At 39.4% G+C, this 19,260-nt stretch overlaps 1 protein-coding gene across 6 annotated transcripts in view; it reads right to left on the bottom strand.

Annotated features, from left to right (window-relative positions):
• Positions 1-3,461: 3,461 nt before the first annotated feature.
• Positions 3,462-19,260, bottom strand: part of POU2F1 (POU class 2 homeobox 1) — a 232,011-nt gene continuing 216,212 nt past the window's right edge. For all 6 annotated transcript variants that reach the window (XM_074266501.1, XM_074266503.1, XM_074266507.1 and 3 more), the window contains one exon: positions 3,462-17,058. In XM_074266501.1, the coding sequence (XP_074122602.1) occupies positions 16,748-17,058 (311 nt within the window). In that variant the 3' untranslated portion in view covers positions 3,462-16,747. The remainder of the gene's footprint in view (positions 17,059-19,260) is intronic.

Here is a 19,260-nt window from a genome sequence, read left to right as displayed (position 1 = left end):
AGGGATGGGGGAAAAATGGTGAAGTCTCCAGGACTGCAAGATGAAAAGGAAGAGAAAAAGCATTTATAAAGTCCCTACTATGTGCCAGGTTTGTGCTAAGTGTGTATATGGTTAAAGCATCTCATTTGAGACTCACAACAACCCCCTGAGGTAGGCCCTGTCTCACGTCCATCATATAGCTGGGGAAACTTGAGGCAAATGGGTTAGGAGTTAAGGGAGTAACTCAGGCGAGAAGCTCCAGAGCCGGTACTCTCTGTACCACAGTGTCACCCCCATGGCTCCAATTGGCCGGCAAGGGAACAAGGGATTAGACCACTGGGTGTGTGATGTACACAGGTAAGATGTGAACTGATTAAAGACAAAGCAAAAGATTGTGAAAGGAGCAGAAGAAAAGCCAGGCCATGGATGATGAATAGGAGGACAGGAAGGAACTGTGGGGCAGAAATTGCAGGGAGAACAAAAAAGGAATGAGGAAAAGAGAGAAGAAGAGATCACAAGGAAGAAAGGAAATGTTTGAAGAGTTTAGAATCATTGAGGTGGGAGTTGTGGTGATGGTGAATTCTAGGGTATGACCATTCCTGTGTCACAGGACATGTTAACACTTGTACTTTTAAATCACCTCTTATCACACGGCAACAGCAAGTTATACAACGATCAATTCTGGTGGACGTGGTTCTCGTCAACAAGAGATGATTCAGACTCGTTCCAGAATTCAGTCCAGAAGTAGATTATGGAAATTTGGGAGGTTAACTGGGGGGCCAAGATGGGCCAAGACGTCGTGGGCACAGGTAAGGGAGGGGAGAGAGAGGTTGAGTTTGGCGATGAAAAGGAAAAGAAATCTCAAACGGAATTGGGTCATTACTGGTGGAATACATGAAGTGTCCAATGGGAAGCAGTTGGCAAGTGACGGAAGAGGAGAGGTGAATGATGTTGACAAAGGAAAATAACAATGGCGATCAGAGAGTATTTAGATGCATTCCTCCTGGCCAGGGGACGAAAGGAACAACTACCATTGATGAAAACTAGGAAGGTTGGACATGGTCTTTTAGACAGTTCCAATCAGGGAATCAATCAAAAAGCATTTAGTAAGTACTTTATAAGGATCAAAGTTTGGCTGTGAATATGCTAATAATTTGTATTAGACATTATTTATAAATGAAATTATTCATAAATAAAAATCTATCAAAAAGCATTTAGTAAGTACTTTGTAAGGATTAAAGTTTGGCTGTGAATATGCTCATAATTTGTATTAAGCAAATTATTTATAACTAAGAATTTGCTTCTATACATGTTTAAATATATGTAAAATTTATAAATAAGAAAATATTAAGTCTAATGGGCACAACATACAAATGACCAGGTAGACTAGAGAAATTTCAGAGAGCAGGGGAGGAAGCCTGTGAAAAGCTTTCTACAGAATTTTAACAACTACTTGTAGAAGTCGCTGACTTCAGCCTTGAAAGAAGCCAAGGATGGAGGTGAGAAAGGAGAACGTGAAGAGGGGTGGCCAGTGCACAGGAATAGAGACATGAAATGGGATCTGCAATGTGCAGGACAGTGAAAGGAAACCACGTTGGAAAGTTATGCAGACTTTTAAATGCCAAAGAGAGAACTTGATATTTGACACTGCAGGTAACGGGGAACCATTGGAGGTCACAAAATATGGAGGTGATAATGGTCAGACCAATCACTTTGGCAGCAAAGTGGAAGATGAGGTGGGGAGAAGCTGCAGGAGTGAGAAGACCTGGCTGGTGGCCTTAGGAGTTGAGAGAACGGATTTGTGCAAGAGATGTTGTGAAGATTAGAAAATAAGACTTGGCAGCTGAACATGTGGGCTGACTAAGAGCAGCAAACTGAGGATAACATAAAGGTCACCAGCCCAAGGAAGTGGCAATGATGGTCTTACCTTTGAGAATAATAGAGAAGATGGAGAGGAGAGGGGTTGGGGCGGGGAGGAAATGAGTTTTGTTTGGGACATGTTGGGTTTGAGATGCCTACAGTAGCTCCAGTCTTGAGAAGTCCCTGAAGTTGGAAACAGTGTGAAATGAAAGTGAGACAAAAATGGAGGGTACTGTTAATAGAAGTAGTTTGAATTTATATAACACCTTAAGATTTGCATAGTGTTTATTTGTTCCTTATACAAAATTTTATGAGTGCTGCTATCATCCCCATTTTACAGATGAGAAAATTAAAAATTCTGAGAGGGATGCTCAAGGTTCCAGAGTCAGCGTCTTGGGGAAGGCTGGGAGAAAAGAGGTGGAAAATGAGAGAAAAAGGATAATGGAGCAGAGGAGACACTCTCTGAATCACAGGCTGGGAACGGGAGGTCCTAATGTCCCTGCATTAATTTCCTAGCCAGGGAATGGAGACGTACCAGATACTTGGGGCCATCTTAGAAGGGGTCCCTTGGGGATGGAGGATGATGCTGGGGCGAGTGTCCCCAAACATTGAGGACCTGATGGGATTTGGTTGAGAGTTTAGGTCAGAGATCTAAGTTAGTAAATAACCGGTGGAGGTCTCCATAGATCAATATATAAACTCACACGGCATCAGCTCAGTAGTTTTATCCAGGCACATTAAGGGATAAGGAACAATCAAGAAGATAACCCATCTGTGGAGGGCCATAGCAAGTTTGGTATTTAAATTTTAATTCTGTTAAGATTGGACTTTTCCCTCTCAATTTATCAAGTAATAATATGTCAGATGGGGAAGAGATTAACCTTCAAGATCATTTGTGCCCCCCCATTAAAGAAAAAGAGTTCTCAGATTTCTGACAGAATTTCTCTGAGAACACTGAACATTTAGCATATGGACTGGAGGTGGCGATGAATTCAGAAGAGTTAACTCAAATCTTTAACCTTCTGAATAAAATATAGATGGAAGAACGGGAACTTTGAAGACTCTCTTGGAGGGATCCTCTCTTGGAGGTTCATTTGAGGTCCTGTGTTTGATCACAAAAAGCACCCCAGATCTAAGGGCGGCCATCACTCAGCTTCGTGGCTCATCTCATCAAGAGCACGGTTAGGGAGTGCGGCAGCCCCTGACCATGAGATACATCTGATTGGGGGCACTGGGCGGTGGAAGAAGACATAGTGCACATGCCCAGCTAGAGAGTGATGACCTCTGGTGTTCCTCAGATTCTGGAGATTAAAACTGGGGAAGGAACATCCTCTCTGCCTCTCTCTGTTTCTCTCTCCCTTCCCCATTCCCCCCCCCCTTCCATCCCCCCCTTCTCTCTCTCTGTCCCTGTCTCTGTATGTCTGTTTTTTTCTCTGTCTCTTCCTTCCCCGCTTTTCTTTCTGTCCCTGTGTCTGTGTCTGTCTCTGTTTCTCTTTTTCTCCCCCCATCTCTCTCTCTGTTTCCTTCTCCCCCTTTCTCTCTCATGTTACCATGAAGTTTCAAGCAAAAATAAATAAAAACAAAAACAAAAAAAAAAACAACTTATAAGAACTCAAACAATGTTAAAACACTTGGAAAATGGTTTAATGATGTTTACAACAGAAATGAACTGTACAATTACAGTAAGTTTTATATATATAAAAAATTACAGCAGACAAATGCATCTACACAAAAATCTACCATTTCATTCTGATTCACTGTCATCTACACAATCTCTCCAAGCCCACAGTCCCCTGTAGGCAGTCCCTGGAGTAGGAGGGTGAGAGGAGGGGGGTGTCATAAAGGGTACTTTTAAATAGAAAGCACCACCAGTATTCCCCATCACCTCCCAGCCTTAGGAGACATCAGCTAATATCCTAAACATCAGGCCTTGTGTGTTCTGGGTTTTCAAAACCGATGTGTTTCATATAGGTACAGGTAACAAGACCCAAGTCTCTGAGTATTTAGCTGATTCTCTTAATAGCATTTCTGTCAGAGGGAAAAGTGGCTGACTGAGGCAGTCTGGGAAAGGGGGCTATACAATAGCCCCCTAGATTGCAAATTTACCTAAGGAGAAATGTAAGAGGACTCCCAATAAACTGAAAACGGGAATTGTCATTGCCTTGTTAAAGCTATCGGACAATTTGGGAAGGAATCATTTACACCACATCTCAAGTTCCACAAAGAGGAACACAAACTCACATTTTAAAAGTAAAGTACATAAAAACAAAAAAAACTCTGGGGGGCAAGAGCACTTATGGCTCTTTGAGGCCCTCCATCTATAACAGTGGAAAAACACCCCTGAATCAATCTTTGTTTAAAAAAGAAAGAAAAAAGGAAACATTTTTAGAAAAGCAAGGTCTCTGTCTCTTTAAAAAAAAAAAAAAAAAAAAAAATCCCAGCTGGGAAGAGCAATCAGTGAAAATGTAATCCAAATCAATAGTCTGGTGGAAGTTCATTACTGAATATTATGTACACTTATAGTTTTTACTTTTCTTTTTTTTTTTTTTTTATTATGAACACCTAGGCAGTGAAAACTGTTATGTTAATACATACATAGACACACCCAAAACATACAAAAATACTATAATTTCAAACTACTAAGAATAGGACAGTTCAGTTATTTCCATGCTATGACTTTAAGAGCATTACACTGAAACAAACAAGAATTTTAAACGACAATTTTTTTTAATATCCCAGAAATATACCAAAATATACATCTAAGCTTTGGAATTACTGAGGTTAGACTAATGCAAGTGCTGGGTAATCGTACTTAATACACAAGTCTAAGGTTCTGCAGGAAAGAAAGTATCTTTGGTATCTGCATCAGGCTAATATTATTAACATTTGGATTTTGCTTTGGGATAGAGCTTGTATGACCCTAGAACCAAACACCCCCCAACCCCCAACCAACTGAGATTAAAAAGATCCATGTAAAAAGTTCCTTCATTTGCAACCCTCCCACCCCCCAAAGTTAAAAAGTCACAGGCATCTACCTAGCACGAAAGGTTGAGAAATACAATGCATAGTTGCACAGTAGGGCTGCAAAAAAGAGAGAGGGAGAAAAAAACCAAAGAAACGAGCTTGGATCATCTTTCACCGTGATTTCTCACAAATGGGGCGGCCGCTCCCCCGAACCCCACGACCGGACGGGACCCTGGGAAGCGCCGAATCGACCCCCCCCCCCCCGGGGCAGCCGAGCCCTCCCCTGTGTCCTGGCCTCTTCCCCGTGCTGCGTAGCGCCTCCCCGTCCCGGAGGCTGGATCCCGCCTGGTACGGGGCAGCTTCTCTCGGGCCTCATCTAGTTTTGAAAGCCGGGAGCGGCCCCTTCCCCTCCAGAGTGGAAAGCCGGCTGGCCGGCTCTGGGTCCCCTCCACCCTGGACACCTGCTGAGCTACCTTAGCCTGTGGAAAGGATTTTTTGCTGTCTGCTTTTTCTCTGAGCCATCCGGGAGCCCCCCCGGCCTTCTTCCTGCCCGGCTCCCGCGAGTGCCAGACCGCATCCCAGGTCGGAACAGCGCTGAAGACTCCCCTTTTCTTTGGTTTGTTTGTTTTGAGTTTATACAATCATTAAGAAATCTTTGGTTTTGGCTGGAAATTTTTAAAAGAACAAAACAAAACAAAGAAACCACCCTCCCCTGGCATATAGCAGCAGTATCACGACCTGGCAAAGCTTTTCTCTCCAATAGGGGGGACGGGACGGGACACGACACACGTACATTCAAAGAAAAGGTGAAAGGACCGAGGATGCAGCTTCTAGACCGCCCGCTGGATAGAAGATTGTCAAATAATAATAATAATTATAATAATATTAATAATAATAATAAAATTAAATATTTGGATTTTTTTGGTCATGTCAAAGAAAATAAAGTGGAATGCGTATGCAGCAGTCAGCTGGGAAGAGTCTTTGATGTCCTTTCATGGACCCCTGAGGCCTCCCAGGGTAGGGGGCAACCCCCAGCCCAAAGGGAAAAGGCATGGATCCTCTACTCAGGACCGGCGGGATAGAGGGGCGGCGGCGGCGGAGACACCAATGGCTCATCAGCCCTCTAAGCGGGGTGGGAGGGAGGGAGGTGGGTGCCAAAGGCCTGCCCAGGGCTGAGGAGACCCCGGGTACCAAGGGAAGTGGTACCGGATTGCAATTTGCCCTCAGTTTGCAGTAGCTTTGAAGTAGTGACATTCGCAGGCTCTCAGGGGTCCCAGCCCGGGCTTTGGGTGACATGATGCTATAGGCCAGAACTCTGCAGAACTCGGGGGGAGGGAGGCTGTCCTGGGGACCTCTGTGGGGGTCAGAGAACCTTAAAGCTAGTTACTCAGTCACGAGTTAGAAATGAGGTATACAAGAGCTTCTGTGCCAGGTGGAGACACGGCCCCCCCCATGGGTCCTCGGCCACTACCACAGACGAAGGAAAGGGGACTGGCTACAGGCTGTCAGTGCTGGGGGGCCTTCTCCTAGAAAAAGGGCACGGTGGGGACCCCCGACCTGTCTCCCACTCAGGCAGAGCTGATGTTGATGGTGAAGGGGGCACTGGCCACCTAACAGCCGGCGCACAGCCCTGCCACCTGCCCCACTGGCTACCCTACATCCAACTAGGTCGGTAAGGTCCACTCTACTCCTGCCTCGTCCTCCAAGAAAGGGCGCCCAGTACCAGGCCCTTCTTGCTCAAACAAATGGCCCTTTTCAAACGGGACACTGGCACCTTAATTTCTGGTGTCCATCCTCCCTTTGTCTCTTCGATTTTTTACTCAGAAGGGGACAGGGAGAGGAGGAAAGAAGTGTTAATCATGGCCTGTCTTTGGCTCTGTCCTTTCCCACCTGAAAGACACCTTAAGGGACCAAAGGGCTGGGATGTTCACTTAATAGTCTGGTTTCTGACAGCATAACATTCAACTGAAAAGCTTGATTCTAAATGCCACGGCCAAGTGAGCTGAAGAAACCCTCAACTGTTTCTAAGATGGTCTTAAAAAAGACATGCAAGTAGATACAGAAAAAAAAAAAATAGGGGAGAGGGGGGACTTTACAGCAGATTTTAATCATCTTTAAGTTCGTTTTGAGATCTGAAACCTTTGACAGCGTCCTGTTTTAGTAAAAGAGATGGGGCCTGGTAGGCGGTGGGCAGATCCAAGGAGAGGAATCTTCGACACTACCCCACTTGCCACCAGGTAAGTTTCATTCGCTTCCTCAGATCTGTATGCATAAAGCACACCTGGTTTTCCATATCTTTTGTTTCAAGTGCTCTTTGAGAAGTCATTTCTTCAAAATCCCTATTAGCTATCTACAGCCCTAGCTAGTTCTCTGCAAAGTCATACAACATTAATACCACTTTTACATCATGTCAGAACAGTAGGTCTTTGAATCAGTAAAGCTTTTGAGGGAAATTCTATCACCTGGTCATTTTCTGATGGAAGATTTAGTGGAGGATTAAGTACATTTCTTTACCCTCTCTCCTCTTCTATGTCACAACAGTACACCAGATTAACTAACTACTCAACTCCAATAGTTATCCATAAAGAACTTCTTCCCTCCAAGCAAATTGCTACGTGGAAAAATAATCTTTTAATTTTCAGCAGTCCTTGCCATTCCATGCTACCTTTTTTATAAAATGCAGCAAGAATATATGAATGTTATCTGAACTCAAACACACTGTCCTGCTTTTATTTCACAAGGTGTCAGATGACGGGAAAGAAGAAAAAGATCAGAAAAAAGATTCTCTCCCATGACCAAGTTTACCAGCAATTCTAAGACCACCACTGTGACAGTCTGTCTTCACAGGGCCAGAGAATTGAACCAAAATAAACTTTTCCCTAAGCCAAGAGAAATTCACAAGGTAACTCTAAGGGGAAGAAAGGTGGAGAGTGGTGGGCTGAGGGAGACAGAAGCAAAGCCATTCTAAGGTCCAGCTTTTCCTTCTTTCCTGACCTGCCCATGTTGAGATGGATTTTTCTCTAGAACCCGGCCTTTCTAGGCACATATATAACTCAGGGACCCCAGATGAGATACACTTTAATGAGGATGGAAATGATCCTTAAATCTTTCCAAATAAGCATCGTAACTTCCCCAAATATCCTACACCTCATGCCAAGAAAATGCCACAATAAAAACCACTCCTCTGACAGCTCAACTAGCTACGTCTCTTAAAGATGCTATCTCATAGCTAGTTGTTAGATTCCTTTGGGTACACGGGTCAGGTGTACCCAGGTGTGAGATGCAGGGTAGTGTTTACTTCTTAGTTTGGGTTTTCATTTGTATTTTTGGTCTAGAAAGAAGTAGCACTACTATTAGAAAGGAATTATAGTTTAAAAAAAATGTTCCACCTATCTGCTCTACAAGCACTACATTCAGTATCAGGACAAAAAGGAATAAAAGGAATCTGTTTTACTTTCAGTTTCCCATTTAAGTTAAGATACAACCTTTCATCCACTTCCTTCCTCAAATTAAACAGTATACCCATTCTTCCTTCCATTTTCCAACCATACAGGCGCAAGTGCGCATGCACGCACACACATATACACACATACACACACATGCTTCACTCATACATTCATTCTCTGTTGCCTAAGTTTTAGATCCTTACAGAGATAATGATTCATTTGGAGGGACAGGTAGAAAGGAGAAAGTCAAAAGGGAAGGAGAGATGAATGAGTATGTACCTCTGAGGACCCTGAACTCATGCAACCCACTCTATCAACCTGCATCTTACTATGTGCTCTGCTGCAGATTAAAGCCACAGATAAACCAAGCTAATTCCAATCACAGGAGTGAGTTTCCTTTGGCAAGACAGTAAAAAAAAATCATGAGCAACACTTTCCTTCGAACATAATCAACTTTCTTTCCCCCACCCTCCCAACCCTATAAAGTTGTAACCTATAAACAGGATCCAAAATACATACAGCATAATCATGTTTATCAATCATAATAAACATCAGTTCAACTAAATTCTACGGCTAGAATTATCTCCACTATTTATTTATAAAGTTTGATTTCTTCTTTTTCAGATTTTTTTTTCAGTTTAAAATCAATTCTGCAACAATGCTAAGCTATGCTGAGGTATTTAATGAAGGTGCCAGAAACTAGCTGCTACCCATAAGCGTTATCCTCACAGCCCTATAGTACTATTATTTGTAGAGAAAAGGGATAAAAGAATGAGAGAGGAGGGAACCCAAGGCCATTTAAATCAGGGATTTTCCAAGTAGCTATCCAACATCATACAAAGAAGATTCATCCAAGATAACGAACTGCTTCAAGTGATGACCAAAAATATAGGGATTAAAGCTATGAGATGTTGTCTGAATAGGAAAAGGCAGAGGAAAAAAACAGTTCCTGTATTAAAAAGTGATTTGGCTCTAAATCAGCCCTCAAAGAAACGACAGAGCCTTTCTTCTCTTTATGTAGTAGCTTTATAATTGCAATGCCTCTTTCCAAATTCCTCTAGATGAAATGACAAGAGTCGTCCAGTGAGGTCTCTTCTAAATAACAAAAGGAGTCAGACCAATATAAGTCTGCAACTAAGTCAGTCATTGATTTATTCCATGCCCACTCAAATTTACATTGGAAATAGAAATACTGTGTGTCTTCATCTAGACAAAGGATAGACCTCTTTTAGGACTGAATAGTAAGAGTAAGGATGGCAGAGAACAATTATTTCTTTTCTGTTCTATAAAGTCCTATCTATCTCCAGGTTTTACAGGACTGAACCTGAAGGAAATGTTTGCAAAATGCCTTAGCATTTACTTCTTTTTTTAAACTCTTCATCAATATTCCCTGCCTTTTGACAAATTCCCTTCATGTTTTTGATCATTTTACCTTTAATTGACAGGAGGAGAGAAATAAAGCTTGAAATTAATTAAATCCAGAGACTGACCCTCATAGGGGCTTTGATTGGCCCACCATATAATTCTTCAGATATCTTCCTAAACTATTTCCTAAAGTAAGGATCAGTTTGGGAAAATTCTTAGTGGTTCACAAGAGACCAGAATAGCCGACAGCACCCTCTCTGTTTTACTAATGATTTTCTCTCAGCTGTTTTTCTATTCATCCTTCCCAGACAGTAATTCCTGCCAGCCCCTTCCTAATCAAACAACAACAAACAACATGAAAAATCCTTACACACTTAAGATTTTCCTTTGGGGAAAAAAAAAAAAAATTTTTTTAAAGGTCCTGTAAGACTAACATAGATGAAGAATTGTCCTTAGCTCTGATCCACAAATCTATCAGTATTATTTTTATCCTATGGAAATGATGCCCAGTGGGCTTATGAGTTTAAGAAGTTTACAATAGTGTTTTCTAAAGTTTTGCCAATGGATACAGTTTTAAATACAGATTAAATGGTAATTTTAATGTTATGTATTGGGTCCTAAAGTGGAATTAATTCCCTGTGGTTCTGGGAAATTTAGTTCTAGATTTCCCCCTATTGAGTCACTTTGTCTAGATTTTTTTAAAGCCAGAAATTACTGGCTACACATATTCCTAGAGTACAGACTGAGGCTCGTTTCCTCTTAGATATCCCCAAAAGTAAGTATGCATAATTACACTTGTTTAACTACTTATTATTTTTAGTAAGCTGTTAAATTATTTTTAACATTGATTAGTGAAGCCCAATTTTTACAATTATGCTAAATGATCTCATGCAAAATATATGTCAGTTAAAAATCACTCTGTGCTTCAGAGTAGCAATTTTTAAAGACACTACATTGTGTGTGTGTGTGTGTGTGTGTGTACTTCACTTAGGTTTGAGCACATTACATTATAGATTTTAGATATATTCTTTTAGGGGTAAGGTGAGGAAGTAGATTTGACCCACAGAGAAGACTGCTATCAGGCAAATGAAATTTTCATTTAGAAATATTCAATTAACAGAATCTCATGACTATAAAACTGATGGTTTAGAAGCAAATCCCTAATAGTTTATTATGTTTATATGGACAGTTAAATGGCCTCTATTCTGAATAGTAAATGAACAGCATATTAAAAACCAATTAAAATGACCTTTAAGTGAAAAATTACATAGGTCTGGAAATCAAAACAGTAATTTAGGAAGCTTTTCTATGTATGTGAGAAATTTGTAACAACAAAAAAAAGATGATATGCTTTATTTTTAAATTCTTTTATAGTTACAGTCCCAAAATGGAACGATTACTTAAAAACAAAACAAAACAAAAAAAACCTTTCATAATCTCTCCCCTTTCCTCACAACCATTTCCATGAAAAATTAGAGGAATGTTCAAGTAGGAGAAATCTGCAAATAAATGCTCTTCATATGGAACTAATTTAATTTCAGAAAATGTGTCAATAAAAAAAATCAAACACAGAAGTGGCATAATGAAATTCCTTAGCTACCATTACATTATATCTTTAGTGGCTAAATGGAAGGTTAATGTAGTATATTTAGAGTCACATAAAACTTCATTTTAATGAGGTTTAACTTTAAGGTCAAAGTGTATAGATCAAAGTACACTTCACCCTAAGTAGTGATCTAAATATTACAAAGACTGTTCAAAACATGTGACTTTCAAAAGGAGTTTGGAATCAATTAGCCTGAACTTTTACTGGAAATATTACCCAAATCCTTCCTTTATCCAGAAAAATTCCATGAAGAGGCCATTCATTCTTTTCCACATTTCACATATTGTTCTGTGTCCATCATGTATCTTATCTAATAACCCAAGTACAAGCAATGACAATGGTAAATTGTGATCAATTTGGGTTCTTTCATCCAACTATAAATCTCAAATATGATTATTTCATCATATTCCAAATTTCAAGAGCCTAATGTATATGGCACTGAATTTTCTTCCCATTACTTGTATAGCTTGTTCAAGGAAATTATCATGAAATCTAACAAAACCTGCATGTGCTTTGTGTCAGGGACCTAACATACTGTGAAGAAATGTCAATGCTACACATACCAAATCTAATATTTGGAAAGATTCATATAACTGGCTAAACAAAAACTCAAATGACTTAGCTATTTCATGCTTTACGAACCACTATCAGAAAAATCTGAATGTTGGGCATTTGGTTATATCCTTTAACTAAAGCAAAACAACTAAGCATTTTATGAAATTATCTGTAATGCCTGATCGTCATTCCTAACAATAATTTTATGAATTTGAAGGGTTTATATGCTATATAATGAGAATTCCCATCTCTGTTCCATAAAACCAAAAATATACCCTGAGAGATTTGCTTTCCTGAAATCAGTCATTAATATTTCCTCTAAAATTCTACCCAAATTTACTCTGTTACAGGGCTCACATATTTTCTATTAAACTCATTCCTCTCTCCTCCCCCGAGTTCTGTGCTGATCAGACTTCTTGAAAGAATTCCACTGGGCAAGAATGCTGATAACTTGGCCTATCTTTTCCATGCTGAAATGGGTTCTGACTTTTTTCTTTTTTTACACTCTTACTAGTTATATTCAGGGATATTAGGAAGCAACACCAAACACAAAACAACAACAACAAAAATCCAACTCTCTGAGCAAATGGATCTAAGTAGCAATTTTCTGTCATGTTTCATTTTCTCTATATTTTAAGAACCCAAAAATAGTTTCAAAGGATGTAACAGGATATGATTTAAATAAATCAATTCCAGTTCTACAATATGAAAAGTGGGAGAAGCTCAATTAAAACAAAATGTTCTGGCAAATATCATCAAATTTAAGGAAAAAAAATTCTAACAGGTAGCAATGGTAGATGAAGGGGAATTTGTATAATTAAGAATTTTTTTCTCACTAGAAGATATATATATATATATATATATATATATATATATATATATATATATATTAAGTCACCCTCAGGCATCAGAAGGAACAGTAAATAGTTTTTCACTTAAAAAATGACTCACCAACTGAAGTCATGCTCTCAGCAGTCTTTTTTTTTTTAACTTGTTAAGAAAAAATACTATTTATTCTAAGCCTCAACCCATGTCAGCACCCCAAATTCTCAAAATCCATTCATAAATAGTACTGCCTTTGAGCTTTTTCATGCCTATTTCAAGATCACACATTTATGTTTGTTAAAACAGCAATTATGTATTCCAATCTTTAACATTGGTCCTATTAAGCTTCATTTGTGTACACTAAGGCCCTTTTTGTCATCTCTTTAGAACGACACTGGAAGTGAACAAAATTCATGATCAAATTTTACTTTTGATAGAAAATAAGAAACCAAGGCTATTGATGGATATAGGCATTTAAGAACTAGAGACAAGCTTAAGATGTGGTAGACAAATAGTGAAGGTTCAAATACAAATTTTAGAAGTAGTAAGGGAAGGGAGAATAACTTAGTTGATTAATAAGCTAATTCTCATCATTTTCCTAGTGGAAATAGACAAATATACCGGCAGGTATCTATTCTGCCTGGGCAGCTCATTTGAACTTTTAGAACTTCCATAAAAGACAAAAAGAAAAAAAAATAATATTACATATAGGTTAGGGGATGGTTCATTCAATTCAATAAACACTTCTAGAAGTGATGAAAAAACATGGTATGAAAAAACCCTAAACCATTCAGCTAACTTTTTTAAATTGAGAAAATGTGTGTGTATGTATGTGTGAATACACAAGGAAATGGAATTTAAAAATAAACACCCAACAAGCTATATTAGTGTTCTAGATATATTATTTATCAAACTACTTTCCCTATTATAACTCATGTTGAAACAAATGAGGAAGAAAATTTTCAAAAGTTACTTTGTAGCCAATGATATATAGTCCTTTAAAACCATAGAGATTTCTTAGGCTGGCTTAAGGCCTATATTAGTGGTTCCCTAAATAAAAAGCACAATCCCTTTATCCCAAACAAGAATAAAGAGGGCACTGATAGTGCAGGAGAGAAAAGACCATCATATCAGTTACTTAAAGCTTAGCATTACCTTCAATAATAAAAGTCTATTGGTGAATCTTATTTGGGAGAAGGGTATTTTTTGAGACTAAAATACAAAGCAAAAAATCCATAACTTTTTCTATCCCCTTAATTCACTAGACTTGAGTCCCTGGGGACTTATCTCCTTTGGTAACAACTATGGAAATCTAATGCCATAACCTCTAAACCAATATGGTGAGGTATTCAGCATCATCCTCCCTGAATCCTTCCCTCCTCATTTTTGCCACTCTCAAAAGAGAGGCCCCATTATTACTGTGGGAAACTACAGTATTCATAGCCCTAAAAACATCTGCACAGACTAACATCATAGCTGTTAAATCTTAATAGAATGTCAAACTTATCCACATCGGAGGAATAATGGGAGGAAGAGGAGGAAAATTAGTAACCATGCTGCCATTCTATTTACACACTAAACTAAAAAAACTATTTATAAATCAAGTTAGAGTTTGCCCCAAGGATCATACAAATTACCAACAAAAAAAAAAAAAAAAAAGATTAAAAACAAGCAGCAACTTTTATATAAAATTAATAAAGGACAAATGAAAAAGAAATTGTCAGTAGCATCTATCTCCTCACTGTGTTTGAACTGCACTTATACAAACTAGTCCATTAGTACAGCAGCTTGCTAAAAAATTGACTTTGGTTCAAGCTTAGTTTAAAAAAAAAAAAATTAAAAAAAAAACCACACTTAAAAAGGTGGACGGACATTTGTTAATTTCCCTGCTTGCAGTTCATTAGTTTTGAAGGGTTTTGTTGGGGAGGGAAAAAGAGAGAGAAGAGGGGAATTAAGGGTTGTAATTAAATACTTTGGGAAATAGTAAAAAGTTAGAGGAAGAGGAATTGGAGTAAAGGAGGGAAAGGTTTCTGACACTTCAGTGTTCATGTGAATTTCATATACATGAATCACAAATAACAGTGCACACTTGTGTCTGCATTATTTTTTTTGTTTTTTGATCGCAGGTAAAGAGAGATACAAATACACACAGAGTCCTAGATCCCTTATGGATCTAAGTAAAACTGAAGAGTTATTTGAAAGAAAACTGCGTGCAAGCGTTTTCTGAACCCCTAGCACCCCACCCCCCCAAAGTGCATTCTTGGGCTCACCCAAGACAAAAGCAAGCACACACAGACACAAAATGGAAGGAAACCTTTAGCTCCAATGGGTTGGGGCAAGCTTGGGGTGACCTGCATTGCAGCGATCCAGTCTTTTTTTAGACTTTTCTTTTTGGTTCAGATACTCTAAAATGGCGCATTAAAGAAAAGAAATACAAAATAAAACAACAGATCTAGCCTCTGAATTACCCCTTATCCCTCCTCATCCATCTTCATGAACTTTTCCTTTTCAACTGGCTCATTTACATGGACTAGAAACGACCCTGAAAACAACTTCAGAAGCTGCCTGCTGCCTGCAGCCCAAGAAGAGAAGCCCATTGCTGTCCCCACTTATTGAGCAGCAGCATCACTAGCAAACCACAAAGACCCTTCAGGTGTGTGCAAAGTCCCTGCATCTGTTCAAAGGACACAGCTCTCTCCCTCATAGATTATACAGTTCCAGAGGGCCAGGCCTCCTTTAGTCAAGAGTACCATTAGGGTGGTGGCAAAAGATATTAAAGAAGCCATTTGATGAAGAGGTCTAGTGGGAAGGAAATGTTCTTCAAGCCACTCTCATCAGCCCTCTCTGGAGAAAGAAAGTATATCAGTGAACAACCATCCAATATAATTTCTTCAAAGAAAAAAACTACATGGGAGACAGGTTGTCACCATTTTGATAAGTTGATTTGTACTTTGCCAAGTTAGGTGAGAGAAACCTGAATATCATGATGTAGGAATTCTCCACTTATTAAATAACATCTTCATGAAATATGAATGGAGGAAAACCACCAAGTCAAGGTCTGTAGTAGTCATTATTCTTTAGAACCAAACCCTGCCCTGCAACATATCCATGTCTTCCATGCAAAGACAGGGCATGGGCGCACCCTAGTATATGGGTCTGAGGGTAGCTTATTCAATGTTTTGGGGTAAATGAGAGCTACAGCTCAGCAAGAATTTCTTCCCACACAAAAGTGCTCTAAAAGCACTGTCTGATGTGGGGCATTTGCACACACTGCCCTCCCTCAGCTTCTGCATCAAGCCTCTTGCATAAGTGACCAAAGAAAATGATTTTCTAGCACCTCTGTAAGAGTCATCAAGGATGAGGAAACCAGCAAGAACATTCCCCAAAGTGAAGAACATAAACTCTTCCCTTGCCCCCAATACTCCTCTCCCCACAGCATGGGAGCTCACTGAAAAAGGATCTAGGAGCAAGAGATAAACATGTCCAAATTATATATACATATATGCATATGTATAGATGTATATAAAAGCATATATACATCCATACATATGCATATATATATACATATGGATATATATGGATATAAAAATAACAACAACAACAACAACAACAATAATAATAAAAGAGATACAGTAATACAGGCCTGCCTAAATTGTACCAGTTAAGAAAGGAACCCCCAACACAATTGATACGATTATAAACACCTTGTTATGACATAAATGGCCTGTACAACAGACCCATAAAAATGATTTTTTTTTTAAAAAAGAAAAAAGATATTTAGACAAACAAGAAATCCCCTTCCTATGTTGGAATTTATAACCCACCTTAACTTGTCATCATGACTGCTGGAAATGATAAGTAGTCCTTTTACTTAATTTTTTTTGTGGTTTTTTTTTTTGTTTTTTTTTTACATTTTTGGTTAGAAAGTTCTCCAATCCATGAAGCAATCCTGAAAAGACAGTGTTTATTACAAAATTAGGCAAAAGTCTGTCCCATCTTTCCATCCTTCCTGTTTTTGTTTTCCTTCTCTCCCTTGTCCCCAGCCACATGGTGAGAGGAAGCCAATCCTATTTTTAGTTTCAAACTCAGCCAGTGGCCAACCACCCTACCCAATGACGAAGGCTGGTGGTGCCCCGCTTGGCCCTGCTCACTGAGCCTTCGAGGCGGTAGTGGTGGTGGAAGCAGCCCCACCAGCAGAGGCCACAGTGAAGAGAGAGTTTTGGATGGACTCAGCTGAGGTGGAGGTGGCATGAAGGCTGGCAACTGGTGCGGAGGTCCCTGCGGAGGCTGCGGCCGCTGAGACCAGGCTGACTGGGTTGCTGGTGAGCAGAGAGAGGTTCTGAGGATTCAGGAACAGCGGAGCAGTCACGATGTTTGGAGTTCCTCCTGCATTGGCAAATACCAGGTTCCCAGTTGCGTCCAGTGACGTTATTGGAAGAGATCCACCAGATGCAAGAGCTGAAGAATGAAAGTCGCATATGGATAGAGATGAGAGTCAATGTGAAGAGGAAGAAGGAAGCTACTTTACCAAAGTTCTTTTTGTGTCCTGTGCCTAGAGAACTAAAGACTGCTTATGCTAGAGTGCATTACTTCAACATGTAAAATAAATTATATTTATAAATCCCAAATGAAGCTACTGCTTCTACAAATCTGGAAACTCTATGCAATCTAATAGCTGTGTTTCTCACCAGCCTTAGAATCTTGGAAGCTAGCTTTCAAGGGTTTATAACCTATTTTGTTTTCCTGAGTTTTAGCAAGATATATTATAGGATGAAATATACTTTACCGAAAGCTTTCACCAGTTCTAATAGTCAACAAGCAAATGAAGAATCTATTTGCTTAGAAGGAATATGTAATATTCTCAAATATAACATAATTTTTGTCTTTTTTTTTTTTTTTATAAAGGAAAAGAGTCCATCAAACCATTTCCTAACAGGCTGTAAGAAATACTAGTGACCTCAAGCAACCCTAGGTGAATTGATCAAAATTTAAAAAGGGTCCGACTGCTTGATGGAGCCAAAATACATGTACATGTATTGTTAGTGCAATCTGAAGAGCACTATCAAAATTTTGTATTGTATACTTGGCCATTCCTTCTTTCACTGTCCTTCCCTGTAATCTGATACAATAAAAAATTTTTTAGCTGTCTCAGAAAAGTTGGTACAATTTACTGTATGTAAAGGGTAAAAAAAATGCAAATTTGCATTTTTCTTGTTGACATAAAATAAATTGCTATCTCATACGTGTGTGTGTGTGTGTGTGTGTGTGTGTGTGTGTGTGTGTGTGTGTGTGTACACACCTCTGATTAAATGTCTGGTCGAGATCTGGACCCAGACCTCCAGATTTGAAGGCCAGTTCACTAGTCACAATGCTAGTGCTCAGCATTATAAAATGAAGAACTCTAATTTGATCACAAATCATATTACAATAAAGGAAAAACTAAAACTCATTTCTCTTAATGATCCTGTGTTGTTACTTAAGTATCTTTCTTTGAATCCAACAACTAAATCTTCTCACAAGATTTCACAGTAATTTATGCCCTTTGCTTTGTAGCACTTGAATGTGTTCCTCAGAAACCATTGCACACTGAGGTGGTATCACTGTCTCTTTTTCTAGACTATAGGCTCCCTGATGAAAAGGACTGTGTTCTTTCTTCTTGGGCTCCCTGCATAACTCTGCATGGAGCAGGAGCTAGGAAAGTGTTTGCTAAATTTTATGTGACCGGCACTTCTGGGGGCCAACCAGCTAAAGAAGTAATTTCTTTTCATTTGGACCATGCTTCTTAAGAGGGCAAAAAGCAGAGTTTGGACAATGTGCTCTCACCATGGAGACACAAGGATGGAAGGATGAGTCATCCAAAGAATGTTAGAAATGTTTTTTTCGGAGCAAAATATACTTTCAAGAAAGCTCATCATGCAAGGGAAAACAACTATAGCAGTAGTTAACAAATATCTAGAGGCTTTAAGGAGACAAAACTCTCACAAAATGGATCCAATGGGCTCTTTCAGGATCTTTACATACATTCTTATAAGAGCAGAGCCCAGCATCTTAACATTTTGTTTTCAAAAAGTCCCATACATGATAACTCATTTAATTCAGGTCTTTCTGCTCTGGACAGCTCTAGTTGTCGCTTTTCTCCTATAATGAGCTGAAATCTGCCTTCCTTCCATCTCCTGCCTATTCTCTGCTGTTCCACAGGAAAGCTCGGTAGATATTCAGCTGTCAGCCTTTCTGCTTTTTCCTTCTTAGGAGCCCACCTGTGTCTCCCCACCCCTCACTGATTCCAAGAGAAGCATGATCTTACATTTTCTTGTTCTCTGGAGGTCCTATGTAAATTCTCCATCTAGCTCATCAGTCTCTCCTATAACAAAGGACCAGAACTACATACCCATTTCTATTTGGAAGAAATTAGAATTCTAATTTTATCTGGACCAGGCCAAATGCAATGGGAACACAACTTCTCTGCCTCTTTTTTAGACAGGCTTGAATGAAATTCACTGTTCTGGTTGCCAGATGGTTCACTTGAGTGCCACTAAAGCCTGCAGATCTTTTTCAGATGAGTTGTTACACTGTCAGTCCTTCCTCAACTTCTCACTTGTAAAGATGAAAGCTATGCAAGGAAATAGGGACTGATATCTTGCAGAAATCAAACAAAATCCC

The sequence above is a fragment of the Sminthopsis crassicaudata genome, chromosome 4 (genome assembly GCF_048593235.1).
Source record: "Sminthopsis crassicaudata isolate SCR6 chromosome 4, ASM4859323v1, whole genome shotgun sequence".
NCBI classification, from domain to species: Eukaryota; Metazoa; Chordata; class Mammalia; order Dasyuromorphia; family Dasyuridae; genus Sminthopsis; species Sminthopsis crassicaudata.
The sequence above is the reverse complement of the archived record's forward strand: the minus strand, read 5'-3'. Positions and strand labels throughout refer to the sequence as shown.